This window comes from Phyllostomus discolor, chromosome 3 (genome assembly GCF_004126475.2).
Source record: "Phyllostomus discolor isolate MPI-MPIP mPhyDis1 chromosome 3, mPhyDis1.pri.v3, whole genome shotgun sequence".
Lineage (NCBI taxonomy): Eukaryota > Metazoa > Chordata > Mammalia > Chiroptera > Phyllostomidae > Phyllostomus > Phyllostomus discolor.
Window position 1 is genome coordinate 98,699,659 of NC_040905.2, and position 21,303 is coordinate 98,720,961.

At 40.4% G+C, this 21,303-nt stretch overlaps 1 protein-coding gene across 2 annotated transcripts in view; it reads right to left on the bottom strand.

Annotated features, from left to right (window-relative positions):
• Nucleotides 1–12,995: 12,995 nt before the first annotated feature.
• LOC114501676 (CGRP receptor component) overlaps nt 12,996–21,303 on the bottom strand; it is a 35,890-nt gene continuing 27,582 nt past the window's right edge. The window contains exons 5-6 of one of the 2 annotated variants that reach the window (XM_028518381.2): nt 20,182–20,239; nt 12,996–14,934 (exon numbers count right to left, since the gene is read on the bottom strand). In XM_028518381.2, the coding sequence (XP_028374182.1) occupies nt 14,785–14,934; nt 20,182–20,239 (208 nt within the window). In that variant the 3' untranslated portion in view covers nt 12,996–14,784. The remainder of the gene's footprint in view (nt 14,935–20,181; nt 20,240–21,303) is intronic. The other variant, XM_036020865.1, reaches the window with a different exon arrangement.

Here is a 21,303-nt window from a genome sequence, read left to right on the forward strand (position 1 = left end):
CCTCACCAAATTCAGGAATTTTTCTTTCATTATTTTTTCAAATAGATTTCCAATTCCTTACTCTTTCTCTTCTCCTTCTGACACCCCCATGATGCAAATGTTGGAATGCTTGAAGTTTTTCCACGAGTTCCTTACACTATCCTTGTTTTTTATTCTTTTTTCTTCTTGTTCTGATTCGTTGTTTTTTGCTTCCATATGTTCCTAATCATTGATTTGATTCTTGGCTTCATCCATTTTACTGTTGTTTCCCGTAAATTGTTCTTTATTTCAATTAGTGTATCCTTCATTTCTGTCTGGATCCTTTTTATGCTACTGAGGTCCTTACTAAGTTCCTTGAACATCCTTATAATCAGTGTTTTGAACTCTGCGTCTGGTAGATAGATTATCTACCTTTTTTTTAGCTCTGTTTCTAGAGTTTGATCTGTTCTTTCATTTGGGCCATGTTCTTTGTCTCCTCATTTTGGCAGCCTCCCTGGGTTTGTTTCTATGTATATTAGGTAGAGCGTCTATGACTCCCTGTCTTGGTAGCGTGACCTAATGTAGTAGGTGTCCTATAGGGTCCAGTGGCACAGCCTCCACCATCACCCAAGCTGGGTACTCAAGGTGCACCCTCTGTGTGGACTGAGTACACCCTCCTCTTGTAGTTGAGCCTTGACTACTGTTGGCACGTTAATGGGAGGAATTTACCCAGGCCAGTCAGCTGCCAGGACTGGCTGTGACCACCACCAACCTCTGCTCTCTGTGGAGGATCAGCTGTGCAGGGGCATAGTGGTAGTGCTCCGATGTGGTCTGTAGCTGTCCATTGGTTATATAGGATCTGAGGTTTCCCAGGTGGTATAGGCCAAGGTCAGTCCCAACCTTTGGTCTGCCTGGAGCCACCCTGCATGAGCTACAAAGCAATCTGCAGATGGTTACTACTTATGCTGGGCTTGGAGTTTCCCAGGCAAAGTCAGCATGTGAACCTAAGCTGACTGCTGGTAGTGCTGAGCCGGGGGCTACTTAGCAAGGGGTTTGGGGGTTGAGGACTTACTGAAGCCAGCTATTGTGTTTGTTTGGGAGAATCTAGAAAGTTGTGAAGAATAACCCAAGATTAGCCATTCATATGGAGAAACTACTGCTAACAGCCTGAGCAGGCCTGTAAATTGGAGCCTCAGGGGATCTCCAGGGTGGGGCAAACATTGTTAACAAGGTTGATAGAGTCTTAGATATGGCACCTGCCTGCTGGTTCTGTGGCTCTGTGGGAGGAGGGTTCAGAAAAGGAACAATGGCCTCTGCCCACGTTTTTGTCTGGGAGAAAGCTGTCTCCCAGCTCTTGCCTTGATGCCAGCCACTTCAGTTCCTCCCTTTATGCCACTGGTGCCTTTCAAGCTGTTACCCCAGTGCTGGAGCTCAGAGGGAGACAGTAAGTAAGTCCATGGGCAGGTTCTTTAAGAGGAACTTCTTGGGACTCCAGAATTTTCTTCCATTGACTTAATCCCTGCTGGTTTTTGTAGCCAGAAGTTATGGGGATTTCTCTTTCTGGCACTGGAACTCTGGGCTGAAGGGTCTGGTGTAAGGCTGAGACTCCTTGCTCCTGAGATATCCCTACTGAATTTTTATCCACCACACATGGATGTGGAACCAGCTGTTCCATGTTTCTGCACCTCTACCTTTCATACCAGTCTGGATGGATACGGTTTGTTTAACTCCATAGTTAGGACTTCCATTCAACTCGATTTGTGATGGTTCTGAGTGATGGTTGTTCTATATTTTAGTTGTAATTTTGATGTGCTGCCTAAGGAGATCAGGTGTTTACTTATGCCTCCATCTTGACTGGAAGTCTCTTTACCACAATTTTAAAAATGTGAACAAGGTGTACTAAGGTCTGAAACAATATGGTTCTTTGTGAATGCTCCAACTGCTGGTGGCTCACTTCTACAACTGTCTCACACTGAGAAGACACTGGTGAGAATAAAATCAAAATTGAGCAGACCAGAAACTAGAGAAAAGAATAGAGGTAAAGGGAAAAAGGGTCTAAATCAGGCATCTTAAAGGGCTAGACAGTAAACATTTTTGGCCTGTAGACTGTAGAGTACATGTTGCAATTCCTCAATTTTGCTGATTTTGCCTCAGAGAAGCTATAAAGAATATGTTAATGGTTAATGAACAGGCAATGTTGTGTCCCAAGAAAAGTTTATTTACAAAAACTGGTGGTCGTGGGTCCAATCCTTGGTCTAAATAAAAAAGTGTGGGAGGGAAACAGAGTCAGTAAGCTACCATATTTTTAAATATTATATGGAAACAACAAAAAGGGGGACTCCATGAAGTTAGAAAACCATCCTTAAATGCACAACTTCTAAAACTTCCAGAAAACTAATTTCATATAAAAATAAACTCTAGAAAATTATTGAGGTCAAATCCCATATAAAGTTGTTATTTAAAAAAAGAAAAGGAGTGGGATAATATTTCCATAACATAATGACAGTATGTCAGAAATACATGCCCACAAAACAGTTCAAATTATGATTATTAAAATCAGCTAAAAATCATTCAAAATATGGAAAACATAGTAAGTGAAATGAGAAAAACTCAGAAATGAGTAAATAACTAAAAAAGAAAAGGGAAAAGGCAAAGACTAAATTAGAAGACAGAATAAAATGTCTTAAAGAGAAATGGAAGGAAGGAAAAGAAGTTAATGGTAAAGAAGTCACAGACGAGCACAAAATGATTTGAATGAAAATGACCAATAGGGAAGAGGCAAAGAAGAGTCAATACAGAGCATGTACATCTCCGAAGCAGGTAAACAATACATATAACAAGCAAGAGCACATTATGCTAAGTGAAATAAACCAGGCAGTGAAAGACAAATATCATAGATCTCACCTATAAGTGGAATCTAATCAACATAACAAAGCACAATATAACCAGAGACATTGAAATAAAGAATAAACTGACAGGAACCAGAGGGGAGGGCGGAGAAGGATAACAGAGGAAAGAAGGGGAAGGGTCGCCCAGGAACATCCATAAAGGCCCCATGGACAAAGCCAAGGGGGTGGGGGGAAGATTGAGAGTGGGAGGTGGGGGTGGGTGAGGTGGGGGAAAGTGGTGGCAGGAAAATGGAGATAACTGTACTTGAACAACAATAAAAAAAGAAGAGTATATATTTAAAAATCAAGGTATATATCTTAATACAAAATATGTAGTAAATCAAGAAAATACGTAAAATTAAAAAATTTAGAAAATGTTCCTGAATTTAAGAAATATTTGAAACTACATACATACTATGTGCCCAAGAATATTTGACCCAAACCACTTCTACCAAGACACAGTCTATCTAGTAAATTTAGTACACTCTTAGGAAAAAATCCTTGGGGTATCTAGGGCAAAAAAAGCAAGTGGCTATAAGAGGGCAAAATGAAGATGTTGCCAGATTTTTTTTAACAGCAATGCTTGATGCCAAAAGAAATTAGAGTAATATATTTAAGATATTCAAGGGAAAGAAAACATGACCCAAGGAGTTTATACCCAGCAAAACTGACTTTATAGTAAAAAAAAAAGCACATACTATTATAAGCATGCAAGAGCTCAGGGAATATTGCCCCCATGGGCTCTTACTGAAAAACACTAAAGGACAAGTTTCAGGTACTAAAATGAGAGAGAAGAACCTAACATAACCCAAACTGGAAAGCTATAAACATATATATATTCTAGCTTGACTGACTGAAAAAAGGCCTAGAAATAATGATCAATTAGTAGCAGTGCTAATGTGGTCTTGAAGCCAGAGCTTTTGAAGAAGTGGATAATTCCAGGGCAGGAATGTACAAGGTGGCCTGTACCTCTTTCTCACACCAGATGTCAAAGTAGCTCTCGGAGACGTCCACGGTTAGTCAAAAGCCCACAGGAGTCAACTTTGAAGAGGCTCCCAGTGGCCAGAGGACAATTTGAACTGCATTAAGGATAACTGCATAGATCGAAACTCAATAATGGGTTAAGTACATGAGTTGTTAATGACACTTAAAACAAGCAAAATTTATTGGTCACCTTTGGAGGATAATTAGGAATTAATTGTCTTGAAAATAGGTAAATAAAGGGAAAAAATTTAAACATTTATTTTGTCTGCCCTACGTGAAGTTTATTCCTGGGTATGAGGGTAAATAGACATTTTAAAATTTTTTTTAAATTTCCCTGGAGCTTAAAGAAAAAGAGAGCTTTCCCCCACTCCTTCCTTCTGCTCAGGCTTTCCTTTAGAAAACTTGAAATTACAAATGCTTTCTATCTCTTTAAGATGGATATAAATCTTTTTAAAAGTTAAATAAACATCTTGCCAGTTTTTCATGCCAGGAATGTTTCTTAAGGCTGAAAAGTCATCTCCTCAAAATGTGAACTGTTGTGGTTAAGGGATGCACACTTAAGTAATAAAACTAAAGAAACCCAAAGAAGTATTACTATAAAGTTCACAACTGTGGATATTTTCAGTGGAGGGAATGTGACTATATTTGGAACAAAACAAAAGGAGAGTTTGTGGAGCGGCTGGCAAAGTTCTATTTCTTTTCATTCCTTTTTTTCTTTAGCAACAGTACTTATACTGTGCTATTCAGTCAAAAGTGCTTCAAAATAATTAGTAAATGACATGACAAATGTTACCTACTCATACACTCTCATTTTAATAAACTACCGTGTGTTAAGACTTAGCAGGAAGGAAATCAGCCTAGATCTTACCTAATTAGAGAACATTCCTGTTTTAGATAATACAGTACTGAAAACTCAATAATGATTTCTAGTGGACAAGTTCTCATACTATGATCTAATAAAAATCTTATAGCTACTGAAAGTGTTAGAAATATAAATTTGTGATTATTTCTACCTTGGATTCAAGGTATTTCACATGTATTCATTTGTAAAACAATTTTTTTTCCTGCCCTGGCCAAGTGGTTCAGTTGGCTGGAGTGTCATCCTGAACGCCAAAGGACTGCAGGTTCAATTTTTGGTTCGGGCACGTAGTGGGTTTAATCCCCGGGGCGTGTGCAGGAGACAACTGACTGATGTTTCTCTTTCACATCAATGTTTCTTTCTCGCTCTTCCTTCCTCTCTCTCCCTAAAAATCAATAAACACATCCTAGGGTGAGGATTTAACAAATATTTTTTTCCTCTGCTAATTAATTGTTTTTCCTTCCACCCACTCTCCCTCCTTCCTCTTTGGCAACCATCAGCTTGTTCCCAGTATCTATGGGTCTGTTTCTGTTTTGTTCATTTGTTTTGTTTTGTTTTTCAGATTCCACATATAAGTGAAATCATATGGTATTTGTCTCTCTCTGACTTATTTCACTTAGAATAATGTCCTCTAGGTCGATCCATGTTATGCCAAATGGCAAGATTTCATTATTTTTTATTGCTGAATAATATCCCATCTCATATATATATATATATATATATATATATACACACACTTTTATATATATATATATATACACACACACTTTTATATATATATATATATATATATAGTCTGTCCAGGAAAATTCCAGCCATTGTTAATATAATGAAAATGGTTAGCATGACATTGATGTAACCTGGCAGCCAAGGACAGTGGACTGGAATGCACATGTGTGAACAAAGATGACTTCACTGTACTAGTCAGTGGCAGCGGTAGACGCCAGAGTGAGCATATGTATTGTGTGGCCATTGCATTCAGAATGGCTGAATGAGTAGAGCAATGAATCTGCATCAAATCTTGCATTAAGCTTCAACATTCCTCTGCAGAAATGGCTGGGATGATTCAGAATGCCACAGCGAGGGCACATAGTGGGTTCAATCCCCGGGCAACTGGTGATTGGCAGCTTCATCACGACAACATGCCTGATCACGCCATCACATCTCATGCAGTTTTTTGGCACATCAAATCACCCAGGTAACAGCCAACCTCCAGCTCAGATTTGGTGCCCTGGAACTTCTGGCTTTTCCCAAAACTAAAATAACCTTTGGAAGAGAAGAGATTACAGACTGTCAATTAGACTCAGGAAAATAAGATGGGCAGCTGATCGTGACTGGAAGAACTACATAAGGTCCCAAGGTGCCTACTTTGAAGGGGACTGAGGCATCATTGTCCTATGTACAATATTTCTTGGATCTTGGATCTTCTTCAAGAAATGTCTCTATTTGTCATTGTACTTGGCTGGATACCTTCTGGACAGACTGTGTATGTATGGATGGATATATATACACACATATACATATATCCATCCATCCTGTGTATGTATGTATGGATTTATATATATATCCATACATACATACACACACAACATTTTATTTATCTATTAAATGTCTTTCAGTGGACACCTAGAATGCCTCCTTATCTTGGCTATGGTAAATAATGCTGCAATCAACATAGGGGTGCATATATCTTTTCCAGTTAGTGGTTTTATTTTCTTTGGATAAATACCCAGTAGTGGTATTGCTGGGTAGTTCTGTTTCTTGACCTGGGTATTGGTTATGAGGATATTCTTTTTGTAACTCATTAAGCTATGAATAATAATATAAATTATTTTTATAATCCATCTCCTATAATTTATGTTAATGTGGGTTTTTTTAATGTTTTGTTTTACCATTTAACAAAGGTAAAAAGATTAAGATTATTTAAACCAAGTCCTCTAATCGTTGCTTTCTCAAAAAATTCTGTGTGGAACTAAAACAAAAGTGACTTGCCAATGGGTTGGATGGAGGCTGGAATCAAGGGTGACTTCTAGATTTATGTAACAGGGCAAGGTGAGAATTGCAAAAACTTCGTAAGGCCATACATAGCTTACAGTTAAAAACCAACCAACTTATCTAGTTTTTAGTGAGGAAAGAATACTTCAGCAGATGATTAGGAAGAAGGGAGGATATGAGCCAGATCCTGAGTCAGAATTTGCATACTTGAAGGCACGCAGTATAAACAGATGGCACAGGATACACAAACACACAGACGTGGGAAAACACAAAGATATCTTCAAGGAATGTTCTTTCACTCGCTAACTTGACTCATCCTTCAAGTCCAAACATTACTTTCTGAGAGGACCTCCCCTGATTCTCCCAGGCTCGGTCAGATTCTCAGTTATGTGCTCTCTCAGTGCATCTCATTTGTACCTCTAACCATAGCTGTAATCAAACAATGAACTGTGAAATTGGTCATTTCACATCTCTCCCCCAGCACATAAAGCTTCCGAAAAGCGGGGGCACTGGATGCCAGAGTCACATCTCATCTCCACTGCCCAGCCCTTGGCTTGCACGGTAGATATGCAATAAAAATGTGTTGATTAATGAATGAGTAACCCCATTGGCTGGAATGGAGAGTTGTGCAAGAGCCTAATAAAGCTGGACATTTTACAGAGGGCCAGGCGGTAAAGACCTAGAATGCTAGGATTAAGTGCTTAGATTTTCATTATTTTTTATTCTTACTTGACAACAGAAATATACTGTCTCAGATTTGGAAGCCAGAAACCCAGAATCGGTTACATTCACCAATTTACAGGTGTCAACAGCATTGGTTCCTCCTGAGAGCTGTTTTCAGGTCTCTCTCCCCGGCAGTCCATGGCCATCTTCCACACGTGTCTCTTCACGTTGTCTTCCCTCTGTGCCTCTGTGTCCGAAGGTCCCCCTTTTATAAGGACACAGTCATAGGGACTAGGGCCCACCCTGATGACCCAATTTTAACTTGATTGCCTCTGTAAAAAATCCTACATCCAAAATAAGGTCACATTCTGAGGTCACGGGAGTTAGAACTGCAAACTATCTTTTTTGTGTGTGGGGGGAAAACAGTTCAATTCATAAAGTATGGCTAACTCCCACTCCACATTTAAAACAGTTCACAGGATTTATTTATTCAAAGCAGATTTCTGTGAAACTCCCTGTTTCCTTCCTGGGCAGTCTCCACGTTACATACCTCTCCAAATGTGTTTCCGTAGTAACTTTGCTTCCCTCTCTCTTGGTATTTATTAAGCCGTATTATTAGAGCCAGCATATCATCTCTCCGTGGACTCATAAATGCCATTAAAAGCAGAGATTCTCTAAATTATCTTCATATTTCATATGCCTAGAACCACTTTTAAAATAAAAACTACCACAATCAATACTTTCTAATCTTAATTTTCTTTAGTCACAATATCAAAATAAGATACCTTTAATATTTTTCAAAGAAATATACCGCATATCAAAAATATCCAAGAAACCATTGCCAAATTCAATGTCATGCAGCTCCCCCCTATTTTTACAGTTTTAGCTCTGACATTTAGGACTTTGATCCACTTTAGGACAGTGAAGGTCCACCTTCACTCTTTTGCAGCTGGATATCCAGTTTTCCCAGCTGTATTTGTTGAAGACTGTCAATACCATAAAAACAAACCATCCAATTTAAAAAATGGACAGAAGACCTGAATAGACACTTCTCTAAGAGGACATATAGGTGGCCAATTGACATATGAAAAATGTTCAACATCACTAATCACCAGGGAAACACAAATTAAAACCACAATGAGATATAACCTCACACCTGTCAGAATGGCAGTCATCAACAAATCAACAAACAAGTGCTGGCGAGGCTGTGGAGAAAAGGGAACCCTTATACAATGATGGTGGGATTAAAAATTAGTGCAGCCACTGCAGAAAACAGTATGGAGATTCCTCAAAAAATTAAAAACCAAGCTGCCATACATTCTGGCATTTCTACTTCCGAGTCTTTATCTGAAGAAAACAAAAACACTAATTTGTAAAGATATATGTACCCTTATGTTTATTGCATCATTACTAGTAATAGCAAGATATGGAAGCAATCTGGATGACCATCAATAGAATGGATAAAGATGATGTGGCATATATACATGATGGAATACTACACAGCAATAAAAAATGAAATCTTACCATTTTAAGATGGATGGACCTAATGGATATTATGCTAAGTAAAACAAGTCAGAGAAAGACAAATACCATATGCTTTCACATATATGTGGAATTTTTTAAAACCCAAAAGAATAAACAAAATAAAAGCAGACACATAGATACAAAGAAGTTGATGTTATCAATGTGGGTGGGAGGAGAGTAATGGCAATAAAAAATGGTACAGGGACAAAAAATAATACAGTGACACTAAGAAAGAAAAAATACAGTGCAAAGATGGAAACAAATCTGTAAGTTCTTGGTTGAATGTACAATCATGAAAAAATGTGTTTTAAAATAAATTAATTTTAAAAAGTAAGTAAATAGAATACAATTTTGTATTTAAAAAGTACCAGTGAATCCTAAGAATGCTAATGGGAAAAATGCAGGAGAACAAAGCAGAAGGACTGGTATTATATGACTTCAAGACAGTTCAAAGCTACAAATGTGATACTGGTAAAAGAATAAATAGATCAATAAAACAGAATAGGGCCCAGAAATAGACCCACTCAAAGATGGTCAGTTCATCTTTGACAAAAGTAAAAAATGACTGAATGAAGGATAGCCTTTTCAACAAATGGAAGAGGAAATCAGACATTCACAATATTCACATGCAAAAAAAGAACATAGACACCTTTTGCAAAACTTAACTCAAAATGATCATAGAACTAAATGTAAAATGTAAAACTCTAAAACTCCAAGAGATAACAGAGGAGAACATCTAGGTGACCTTGGGCTTCATAACATTTTAGATACATCAAAGGGATGATCCATGAAAAATAAATATGTTAGTGGTTGCCAGAGGCTATGACAGAAATGGAGGCTATGAAAGAAATGGGAATGGAGGTAACTGCTCTCCAGTGTAGGGGTGATTGGAACATTCTGGAATTAGGTAGTGGTGATGGTTGTACAACCTTGTGATTATACTCGAACCACTGAATTATACTTTAAAAGGGTAAATTTTATGGTATATGAATTATATATTTAAAAAATATATATATATATGGATCTCTAGGCAGTTTTGCTTCCTTTTTTTCCCTTTGTTTATTGTGTAATTAAATAAGGTTGATTTTTTTAAGGGTATGTGATCCAGTTTATCATTTACTGAGAAATAATCAATTTACACAAATGGTGTTAAATTGGTTACAGGGTAGAAAAAAGACAGCGATGAATACACTGGAGCATTAATTTATTCACCTCTGACTAAAGTACTGACTGACACAAGCTTTTGAGAGCTGGTATGGCTACACAACGGTTGATTAGGTAAATGGAACCCATTGTCTTGAGTCCTGAATCAATGGGAAGTCATCTGAGGTAGCAGAGGGTCATACTCTAAGCAAAAAGAAGCAAGTTATACATGAGGGGGGCCCTAAAAAAAACAAAATTTATTTATTAAAAATTGTGTATTTACTCTTACACATTTAAACTTCAGTCACTTTCAAAGTTTTTTCCACTGCTCAAGACAGTTTTTTAACTACTTGATTTTGATGCCTTTTAGTGCTTCTGCTTTTTTTTTTTCACCTCTTCCACTTTGGCAAAACGTTTCCCTTTGAGGGTTTTTTCACCTGAGGAAACAAAGTCACTCAGGGGCAAGATCGGGTGAATAGAAAGGATGGAGCATGGGGGTCACGCTGTTTTTGGTCAAAAACTGCTGCACACTCAGCAAGGTGTGGACAGGTGCGCTCATAAATCACTCATCATGAAATGGGTAAAAGCATTGAATCTTCAAAAAAAAAATTCACTGAAGCCAAACGCAGCCTCTCACAACACCACCAGCTGGTACACTGATATAGATGGGTTCCTAGACCTCTCACCTAGTGGAGGGAACCTGTACTACAAGAGGCAGCCTTCCAGAAGACAATTCTAGGGTTTTGGGGGTCCCCTCTTTTATCTGGGTAAAATATAACTGGAGTTCATTTATTTTTAAAAAAGCTCAGTAGTAAAACCCTGACAGATAACCAAAAAAAAAAAATCCCTGTTAGAAACCAGGATTTAACCCTAAAAAAAAAAAAAGAAAGAAAGAAAAAGAACTGAGAGGCTACAAAAGTCAAATAATGAAGGCCTGTAGAACTAAAAATCTATCTAGTTAAGAATCTTTGGACCAGATGCTGACATTAGTTCTCAAAGCCTTACCTTCTTCACATGCTTGTTAAACAATAACTTTTCAGGCTGAAAGTTGTTCTGAAAGGGTTTACTGGGCCAAGTGCTAGCCAGAAAAAGCACCATGTCCTGGGGTGTGCAGAATAAACCACCAGCCACAGGGCTAGACAAAGACAAACATGGCCACCAACAGAGCTGTTTTATACAGTAAGTGTAGGGAAGAAAGACAAGTTGTTCTGAAAGATTTACACTGTCTATAGGTAAGGGGATTGGGAGGTAAATCAAGAAGGTCTGGGTTAGGTGCATAATCCATAAAAAAAGAAGTACTTGCTGCTTTTGGATGGGTTGTGGGCAACAGCCTGAAAAGTTCGTGGGTAAACAAGATGTGGTGGCTTCTGGTGGCCTCCATTCTCTCTAGATAAAAGCTAAAGGATGGCCTGGAAGTTGATTCAAAATTTCAACTTGCATTTAAAACTGGAGGGCAATCAAGTCTGGGGTTCGTGCTGCCTGTTACTGCTCAGCCAAAGAGCAGAGACAGGAATTAGACTATAATTGTGCTTTTATTAGTATCAGAGCTAGTAGACTGAGAAGTGGTGGGTTAAAACCCCTAACATCCACTTTACCTTAAGCTTTCAGAAGGGAGTTTGCATAGGGGAAATGTGGGAATCTGGGAGGGGGAAATTCCTAGGGGGAGCATCTACACGCAGATGGCACAGGTACTGAGGGGAGTCATGCAGCTTCTTTCCACACTGGCTCCTTTTGTTCTGGTGTTATCACTCCATTTGCATTAGCATTCCTCTCTTCCCAGGTCACCCAGGGCTTATGGTCAGGGAGGCTATGTGGAGGGGAGGTATGCACCATTTGCTCTCAAGTGTCCTTGGTTAAAGAAGACAAGGTCTTGCAATTCACCAGCGGGCTGTAAATTGCTCAAACTGTTTGACCCTGTTTCATTTCTTGTCTCAGTTTCCCTATTCCACGTGCCTAAGAATTCTCCTAGCTTCTTACTATCCTGTCTCACATTCAGGAACATGAACAGTCATTGTTGGTTTTGGCTCTCAACTCTATTTTCTGACTACCCTCCCTGGTCCCTTTCCCATTCTCTGGCTCTGGCAATTAGTGAGGACATCTCAAGATTTTTCTCTTGCCATGCTGCAGAGCCTGCCCCAGGTTTCCTCGGTGCTGTCTCTCCTCTAGTGACTGAACTGGGCTTCAGCCTCCATGTTTGGGATAAAATTTAACTGTCAAATACACGTTCAATACCTCTTACAGAGGCCAAGAACAACATGTAGACAGACATACTGATACAGAGAGAGCTAATCAGATCACTGGAGAGAGGCAGGGAGGGCTGTAGGAGGAAGTTGTCGGAGGCAATGGTAAACAGTCAAGGATGGGATTGGCTGACAAGCTGAAAGCCTCCAGAGTGCATGGAATTATTGGCCAGATATGAAATAAAAGGGCTCTCTCTGGGGTTCTGGCTGACTCTTGTCCTCCAGGATGCCTGGATGATCATGCTGCAGCTGCTGTATTTACCAGTGGATGTATTTTGTATGGGAAGGAACTTGGGCACAGCCCAGGAACGGGTTGGCCTGACAGAGGGTGGTAGGGTTATTCTTTGGGTGTTCTAGAGGGGACGACCTCTGCAGCTGAGGCCCGCCATTCTTTCAAAATTGTGTAGCTTTTGTACCATAAGTTGTTTTAGCTTGTAAACTAACAGGGGAATGACAGGAGAACTCAGGTGTTACAGAGTTGAGCCTTAATTGACAGGCCTAAGTGACTAATGCATGTGGAAAGCTGCTGTTCCAAAACCGTGAAGCTTTTGAATTAAGCCTCCTCTCCATCACCAAACCTTTGCCTCCAGGATTTTACCTAGAGGTCGGCGGAGGGCTGCGAGACCCCAATGGCTGTTTGGTAACAATACTTCTTTTCGTTTTAAAGAATAAATCACATGGTCAAAAACTGAAACCATATAGGAAGTATAAAATTAAAAACGCCCAAATTCCTTGTGTAAATTATGACTTTTTACTTCCAAAATGTTTATTACGAAATGCAACAGTAATATTACACAAAATGTTCCTGATGAAAGATGAGCATTCCAGACCCTGTGTGGTTTAATCAGAAAATGAGGCTACATTCAGATCCCAAATATAAAAGCTAAAAATCTTTCTGAATTTCAACACAGAATCTAGATCTAAGTAGACTGAATTCTTAAAAAATCACACTTTACACTTTAAGTCAGATTTCATTTCATTTCTATCCATTGAAAAGCAAACTCTTCAAAAATTTATAAAAATAATACAAGTTGGCAGTCACCTGGAAACAACTTATTATTAAATAGATTAAGCCCTAAATCCTTCAAGTAAAAAAATCTAACACACTCAGGGTTACGATGAAACAATAATACATGGGCATATGTATGCCTTGACTAATAAAAAATCAACAGCCTGGGGGTAAAATTCCTACTGCTGCAGAAAAATTTCAAAATAAATGACTTGTAATTTCAACGTTGCCTATAAACAGATTTCCCTGAATCCTTAGATAATAAGGTCAAGACTGACATAATTACAACTGGGAGAGGGGAGGAGGTAAAGAAAATGAAAACCTAGAAATGACAAGGGAGTGGGAAGTAATCCAATTAATATCAGCATTGAAAATATATAATCTTGTAACAAAGCAAGTGCCAATTTGGAAAATTAGTGTCTATGGGCATTTTCTTCCTCAAATAGGGTGCCAAGTGAATGTGAAAAGTTAAGATTTTTTTTCAATATTCCTAGGACCAAAGGCAACCACATATCTGGAGCTACTAAACTCTCCAAGGCTTGAATATTAACAAGCTCTTCACACGGTAATTATCTTAATATTTTAAATTTTAAAAAACCAAAACAACTCTGCAACAGCCAACTAATTCAAATTCTTATTAATCCACCACTAGTTCTTACATATTCTATGAAAAGGGGTACATAATTATGCCCTTTTTAAAGATGTAAAATAATTTATCCTTTGTGCAAATGAAGCTCACAAAGTCTTAACAAGAGGCACCTGCCCAGGGCAAGAAACTGAGTGTAGTCAGAAAGACAACCGACACTGCATTTCTGTTGTCAGTCACTCAGTGTGAAGTGCCTCTTTTCGACTGGAATGAGCTGTGCCCAAACATTTAAGACTAAACTGTGAACTTGTAGACAAAGCCCGTGCCATTACAGAAAAAGGGCCTTTGGACCTGAGGATAGTTGGCCAGACCTGTTCTTATCTTACCTCTGCTGTGTCTGAGGAAAAGGTTCCTCTAAGGTGAGCCAAGTTCGGTGGCTCACTTAAACTGGAGCTGCCCGGGGAGTTTCTAGCCAGCTCGCTGCATTCTCCTAACTCACTTCTTATCCCAACAGCACTCTGTGTCCCTGCTTGGGAAGTTCCTAGGGAAGTAGATGAAACTAATTAGTAGGACACAGCCCAACAAAGGCAATGCAAGTATGTTACTAGCTGTGTAAAAAGACTCTCCCACAGTTGTGGCAAAGGCCAAAAAAGAAATATTTTTACCACAGAGGGTTCCACAGCCATTGTCCTCTTTGACTGTGTCCTCCTTTAGCCCTCTGCCCTGACAACCTCAGCCTGTCTTCACTGTGTTTCTTCTCCCGGAGGCTATTTCTTTTCAGCTTATTTTTGAGAAAGGCTTATTTTTTGTGATTTACCCAACTAATGGTGAAATCAGGTCTGTTGGGGGAGAGGGTGAAACTAAACAATCTTCTGTCTGAAAAATGGCTGCTGGGCCTTTGGACTTCGTGAGACGCTCAGGCCAGCTGTACCCTTCTATGCTGAGTCCTCTTCATCCATTGTCACATCATGGTTGGCACTTTTCTGCTGCTCCGCGTCCGGCCCTGCAGGCAGGATGCTTGTGACAGTGTGGAGGAGCGCTTCAATCTGCTCCTCTGTGAGCCGTTCTTCACTCTCTTCCACCATCTGCCGGAGGAAAGAAAAGCCTCCAGGGGTTACAAATGAGCCTCCTAGCTGGGCCACCCCATGTTGGTCCCAGTCCTAGCCCAGCCTCTTAGCACAGAGCTCAGGGCCTGGTTCCTGAGCCACATCAGGTCACTAGGTCCTCCCCATCTTTGCTCCACAAGAGGGAGTAGCTGGCTCAAATTTCAGGGTAACTGAAGTTCGCAATTGCTCAAAATAGGTCAGGGAAAAGAGAGAGTTGCAGGTTAGCATTTTTCTTTAAAGAAAATGAACACCCTAACAGTTCTATTCCTATATGCACATGTGAATATGTTGTATATGCAAAGAAAACACCTCTGGGGAGTGAAATGATGCTTTATATACCGTGTATTTCACAAGTTCATCTGTAACGTATAAACCATATCAACAACTCATCTGATGACTGCCCACTATGTGCCAAGTGGTTTATGTATTTTTTTCCAATCCTCATTAACCCCACCACTAACAGCTCTTTAGGGAGCTTATGTGCCTGGTACGGCGCCTTACACTTCATATCCATTACTTCTTCTATCCTCACAACAATCCTGGCAAAGGGGCAAACCAAGAACTCCAAGTCAGGCCGACCCAACTCTAACACACACCACTTGGCCGTAGTCGCCTCCTGAGAACGCAGACCAGGAGTGTGGTGAGTGACGGCTGGAAAGCAATCACATGCGCCTCATCAAAGGTCTCCTTGAAGCCTGGTTTCCGACATGGTCCTGGAAATCTGAACACACAGACGACAGCCACGACCACGAGCCAGTTTTCTAAGCTTCACCTCTAATTCTCAATATGTTAGTGAACACAAACACGTCAGCCCTCCTTTCAGAAGTACACAGGCAGCCAAGTTGTTTAACCAGATTCACTTCGTGGTGTGCGCTGTCTATTACAAACAGCTCTCTCAGCTACAGGTGTCCAGCGTCCTATTCTATGGCACTTCCCACGGCAACCTCCGACATCTGGCAACTAAAACCAAAAGGAATGCTAGAAAGAAATCTCAGCAGATTTAAGTAAAGAAAGATGATGAGCTAAGCTTAACAATCCTGAAATCAGTCTAGTCTACTGCCTCACTTTACAAATAACAGTATAGAAACTAAAGAAGTCAGATGACACATCCAAAATCATACTGCAAACTCTGGACGAAACACTGGTCTCTTCATTTGTCAGCACAAAAATGTCACCACAACTAGAGAGTAATCCTGGGTGTTCCTGGGTGAGGAAGATCCTGAGTGAACCAATGAAGACTTCCCATTAAGCTGTGAAAAAAAAAATGTCCATTTTCTAAAGATTCAAAGGCTCAATAAAGTGTAAATTCTCTACTGAAGAAGAAAAAAATCCCTCAAAGCCCATTTTAAAATCAGACAAGCAAAATCAGGGCCTATAAAAGACAATGATCTAACACAGACTCCTTCCCAAGAATGAAGGAGGAGGAAAAAGGGATATAACCAATCTGATTTCACCCTGAGGAAGGATGACCTCCATCTAAGAGAAGAATGTCTCCCAATTTAGGAATAACTGGCATGTGCAGTTGCTGACGACGGTTTCCTGCCTCAGGAAAGAGGGCGAAGGAGGTCTGAACTAGTGTTACAGCAATGATGACCTCCCACCAGGGTTTGTATAGTGCTCCACAGTTTACGGGGGGTTTTCCAGGAATCACTGCCACCCAGAGGTTCTCCAGAACGCCACCCATAAAGTCAGGACGATGTACAGATAAATGTAGGCTCAGCATTATAAGGAAACTTAATCTGGGTCCCAGAGCAAGCAGGGGCAAGGTCTTTTGACTTTGCATCCCAGCTCCTCCAGAACACCATGCTGCCCACCAGGGGGAGGTTTCTATCTTTTCCTCTCTCAAAGAGGCACAGGGCGAACAGTCCCCTGGTTTGAAAGAGCTGGGTTACATGACCTCTAAGAGGCCTTTCTTTGTAGAAAACTACACGGAGAAAACTTCAACAGGCCACCTTCTTGCCTCCCAGTCTCTGAGTGTGGCAAATGTGACACTAAGATCAGGTGTTAGCAAGCTGTGTTCTCAGCAGAGGGCTGATGAGCTTTCTATTTTGCCAAATTCTCCAAGAGCAGCTTTGATTAGCACACAACTCTCAGGGATAATTATAATCAGGAATTTTTCAACCCAAGATTCCCAGTCACAAAAATAAAACCCAAGCCACATAAGCAAAATGAAATACACACAAAAAGAAGCTTTCAGAAATCAAACACTTATTAACCCATCTTAGATCACTAGGATAATCGGTAGTAACTATATTATTCACCTTTTCTTCCCAACGCATAAGAAACAGAGCCAAAATAAAGAAGTGCAAAGCACCATCTCAACATTCTGATACCAAAGGTTTCAAGTTTTTCAGAATATAAAGGCAAATGAAATTTAAAAATCCAAAGTATTTGGAGATGGGTTACTAAAAATTATAAATGTTTCTAATTATCTACAAATATTACATCGATCTTTGACCAGGGGCTGTCAAACTCAGCAGATGAACTACAAAAATGGTTGCTTCTCATTTTAAGCTGCCAGACGTAACCTCCTCCTTTCCTCAAATATCTCAAAATCTAATCGTCACTGACACTTCCAGCTGTTCACTTAACCTCTGCAAATTTCAATTTTCTCTAATATAAAATGAAAGTAATGTGTATGGTCAGGACCACATAAAAAGATACATTACAATGTTTTGTAAGTTATAAAACTATATAATTCAAGACATTTTAATCACTAAATTATAAAAGGCATAGACAGTAGTGCTGTTCAGGAGAGCGGCCTGTGAGGCCATGGGGTTCACTGTCCTATCTTCAGACAGAAGGCTCAAGAGGGGATGGCAGAGTCACAGAGGCTGGGTGGCTTCCTCATTTCTGCCCAGACAGCAGGCTGTGGGTCTGAGGACTGCAAGAAATCATGGCTGAGGTATACCTGAAAAAGAGGTGCCTCAGCCTCAAAACCTGAATACTAACAAATGGTAGGTGCAGGGATTACTTCTGGACCCAGGGGGCATAAACGGTTGTAAGGTTAACATGGGGAAATTCTCAAGTCCTCTGCGGTTTCCGCTCTATGTGAAAACCTAATTTCTTATCCCACTCTGGTGAGAAGAGATACTGCTACAAGCTTTGGTAAATGATTTGCTATCTTTTACTGCCAAATACTAGGCTAGGAAAAACCTAGCTATGAAATGGTCCAACTACTGGGAAGCAACACACACAATTTTTACCAAGGACAGGAAAAGACAGTGAAGAGTCGAGGGTATCCCACACATATTTTTCTGCAACAGCACATGGTTTGGAGGGACAGTGAGACTTCTAAGTCACACAGACCCACATCAGCCACTCACTAGCCAAGACTATGGTGAGGCCACCAAGGTGACATATACAAAGCCCCCAGCACCACATCTGGCATACAGTAGGCACTCTTAACAGCAGCTAATCTTACCAAGTAACCAAAGAGCTTTCTACAGGCTTTGGGATGAGGTCGCACTAATCCTCCCCATCTCTTCTCCATCTGTCATGCAGCCATGAATAACATATGTTGCCGATTAAAGTTGGAGGAGGCAGGACATGGGATCTTTAACCCAGAGGGAAAGGGATTAGTTTCATGCCGTTCTGTTTGTTTTTCTCTTTTCTAAGTTGAGTCTCCAACACAGTCAAAAGCATAAGAATAAAGAGGGTCCCAAAAGGAATCTTTATGTATCCTAAAGGCCAGTTACCCAGAAAGGCACCCTTTGTGGGAGAAACTTTTCTAATTTTGATTACATTTTGAAGGGCAGAAACAGCATCGCAAAGACAATATGTTTTAGTCAGAAATTAAAAGCCCCATGACCCTTTAAAGAAAGGGGTTGTTTGTTTGTTTGTTTGTTTGTTTTTAAACAACTCTAAAGATCACAGATATTTTTGGCCATTTTCTTCCACACTTTTCTGAAGGAAATTTGACAAAGAGCTAAATACTTCTAAAACTGACTTTGGAAACAGATTTATTCTCATTTTATTAATTCTCCAGCCAAAACTGTTGGGTTTTTTTTTTTAAGATTTTATTTATTTACTTTTAGAGAGAGGGGAAGGGAGGGAGAAAGAAACATCAGTGTGCAAGAGATACATCGATTGTCACCCCTCGCATGCCCCCAACTGGGGACCTGGTCCTGCAACGTAAGCATGTGTCCTGACCAGGGACTGAACTAGTGATCCTTCGGTTTGCAGGCAGGCACTCAATTCACTGAGCTACACCAACCAGGGGAGCCAAAGTTTTTATTGGCAGTTAAATGGACTGCCTAATGTTTGTAGCTTAATCACGCTCTTTGCTCTGTACAACCAAAGGGACTACCGCAGCTTGCCCACACAGCAACCACTCCATTTGTATCACCGGACATCATTTCACAATCTCCTTATACCATCTCAACTTTCTACCCCACCTGCCTCCCACAATTTTGAAGCCTTATGCTATGACTACAATACAGACTGTCCGAGTCATGGGGCGCCTCTGAACGGTTTTATGCAAATAAACAAATCTGTGGTTTTAGAAAGTGAGCTCTGATACCAGTGTAGACGATGGACTGGAGGGATGCAGACCAGAGGCACGGAGAATGGTGAGAGGATAACTGCACAGGCGGAGATGGGGAGCGATGACGGAGTAATGCAGTGCGGATGGGAAGGAAGACTAAAAGGAGACAGGAGCACTAGGACCTAGGGACTAACCAAACATGAGGTAAAAGGGAGAGAATGATTTCCAGGTTTCTGGCTTAGGAGACTGGGCCGGGAGGGTGAAGGAGAAAGAGAGCATGAGGGAAAGTGCACATATGCTCCATTAACAACAACAACAACAAAATTCCAGAAGAGTAGGTCAAAGGGTAGGAGTGGGGGGAGATGAACTCCACCAGAGTCATGTTGAGTGTAATGTTTTTAAGCAACATCTGGGTTGGCAATAATCCTACAGGGAAGTGATGGCCAGGAGCATGTAGGACATCAGGTGAGACAAAGAGCCACCAAATCATAGGCCTAAGCCTTATAGAAGGAATTAAATTTCCTCCAGTCTTCTACTTCACCTAAGTCCATACTAACAAGGATCACATTGGTGAGGCTTCCTTTCACTTAATGGAGTGATCTGGCAGTCTTTTCAAGGTATGTCAGTTCCTGCCTGGTCTGCTGTCAGTCTTTAAACCACCCTTTCTGCATGTCAAACCCAGAAACCACCCCCCCACCCCGCGCACACACACACACCAAGTTCAGGCCTCCTTCACTCACCAGCTGGATCTCAACAGCAGTCATAGGCCTGTGATTCAGCAGCTGTAGTTTTTCAGCTCTGTAAAAAAAAAAAGTACAAAGCACTTAAAACTCTCACACCCCTAAGGATCTTGATTCTTTACCAAGATGTTTACGGTTTGTCATGTAGGAAGACAACCTATGAGGAGGGTCCAAAAGCACCCTCTGTTTTTACCTGAGGAGGCACAAAGGCAGAAGAAAAAGGGGTCTGTACTTTGACATAGAGGGAATTTCAGAGAATCCTTTGAAAGACTACTTAAACAATGACAAATGGAGAGAAGTGCAAGGACAGAAGGAAATTCATCTTTGAAGGGCTTTCTGTCATGCACCATTGATTCAGGGAGACCAGGAAGAGGGAATGGAAGACTAGGGTTGAGGGTGGGGTATGGGGCCAACGATGGAAAGGAAAAGGCAGACAACTAATATGTTTTGTTTAAAACAAGTGATATAAATCAAATACTTAACAGAGATTAATAAAAATCAATCAGAACAATTTGCCAACTTTAACTCTTAGGAAGATCAAAGTTCCTTCCAACCCTAATTTGATGTCTCATAACTAAAAGCAAAGACCAGTATGATAGAGTATTACTCCACAGGAATTAAAGGAAGATCCTTAGGGCTGTTTCCTCCCCATTCACATTATAAATATATACTTGCCCTACCTCAAAATGCTCTGAGGTACTACCATTACATGGTTCCTGATTAAGTTTGAGAAGTGCCTGAAAGTTTGGGCACCCGAAGACACCCAATAACACATGTATAAACTGCAACTTCAGGAAATAAAGAACAAACTGACAGTGACCAGAGAGGCGGGAGTAATCGGGAAAAGAAGGGGAAAGGTCAAGCCAAGGAACATGTATAGAGGACCCATGGACAAAGATAACGGGTGGGGGGGGGGAGGGAGGATTGAATGTGAAAGGTGGGGGGTAGGTAGGGCAGGGAGAGTAATGGGGGGAAAATGTGGAAAACTCTAATTGAGCAATAAAATTTTTTTTAAAAAACAAACTGCAATTGAAGGTTAATAATACTAAATCAGTTACATTGTGAGACATGCTGAAGTTATAGGATGTCTTTCCTGGCACAGTGGTGGCCTTGGTTCTTTAC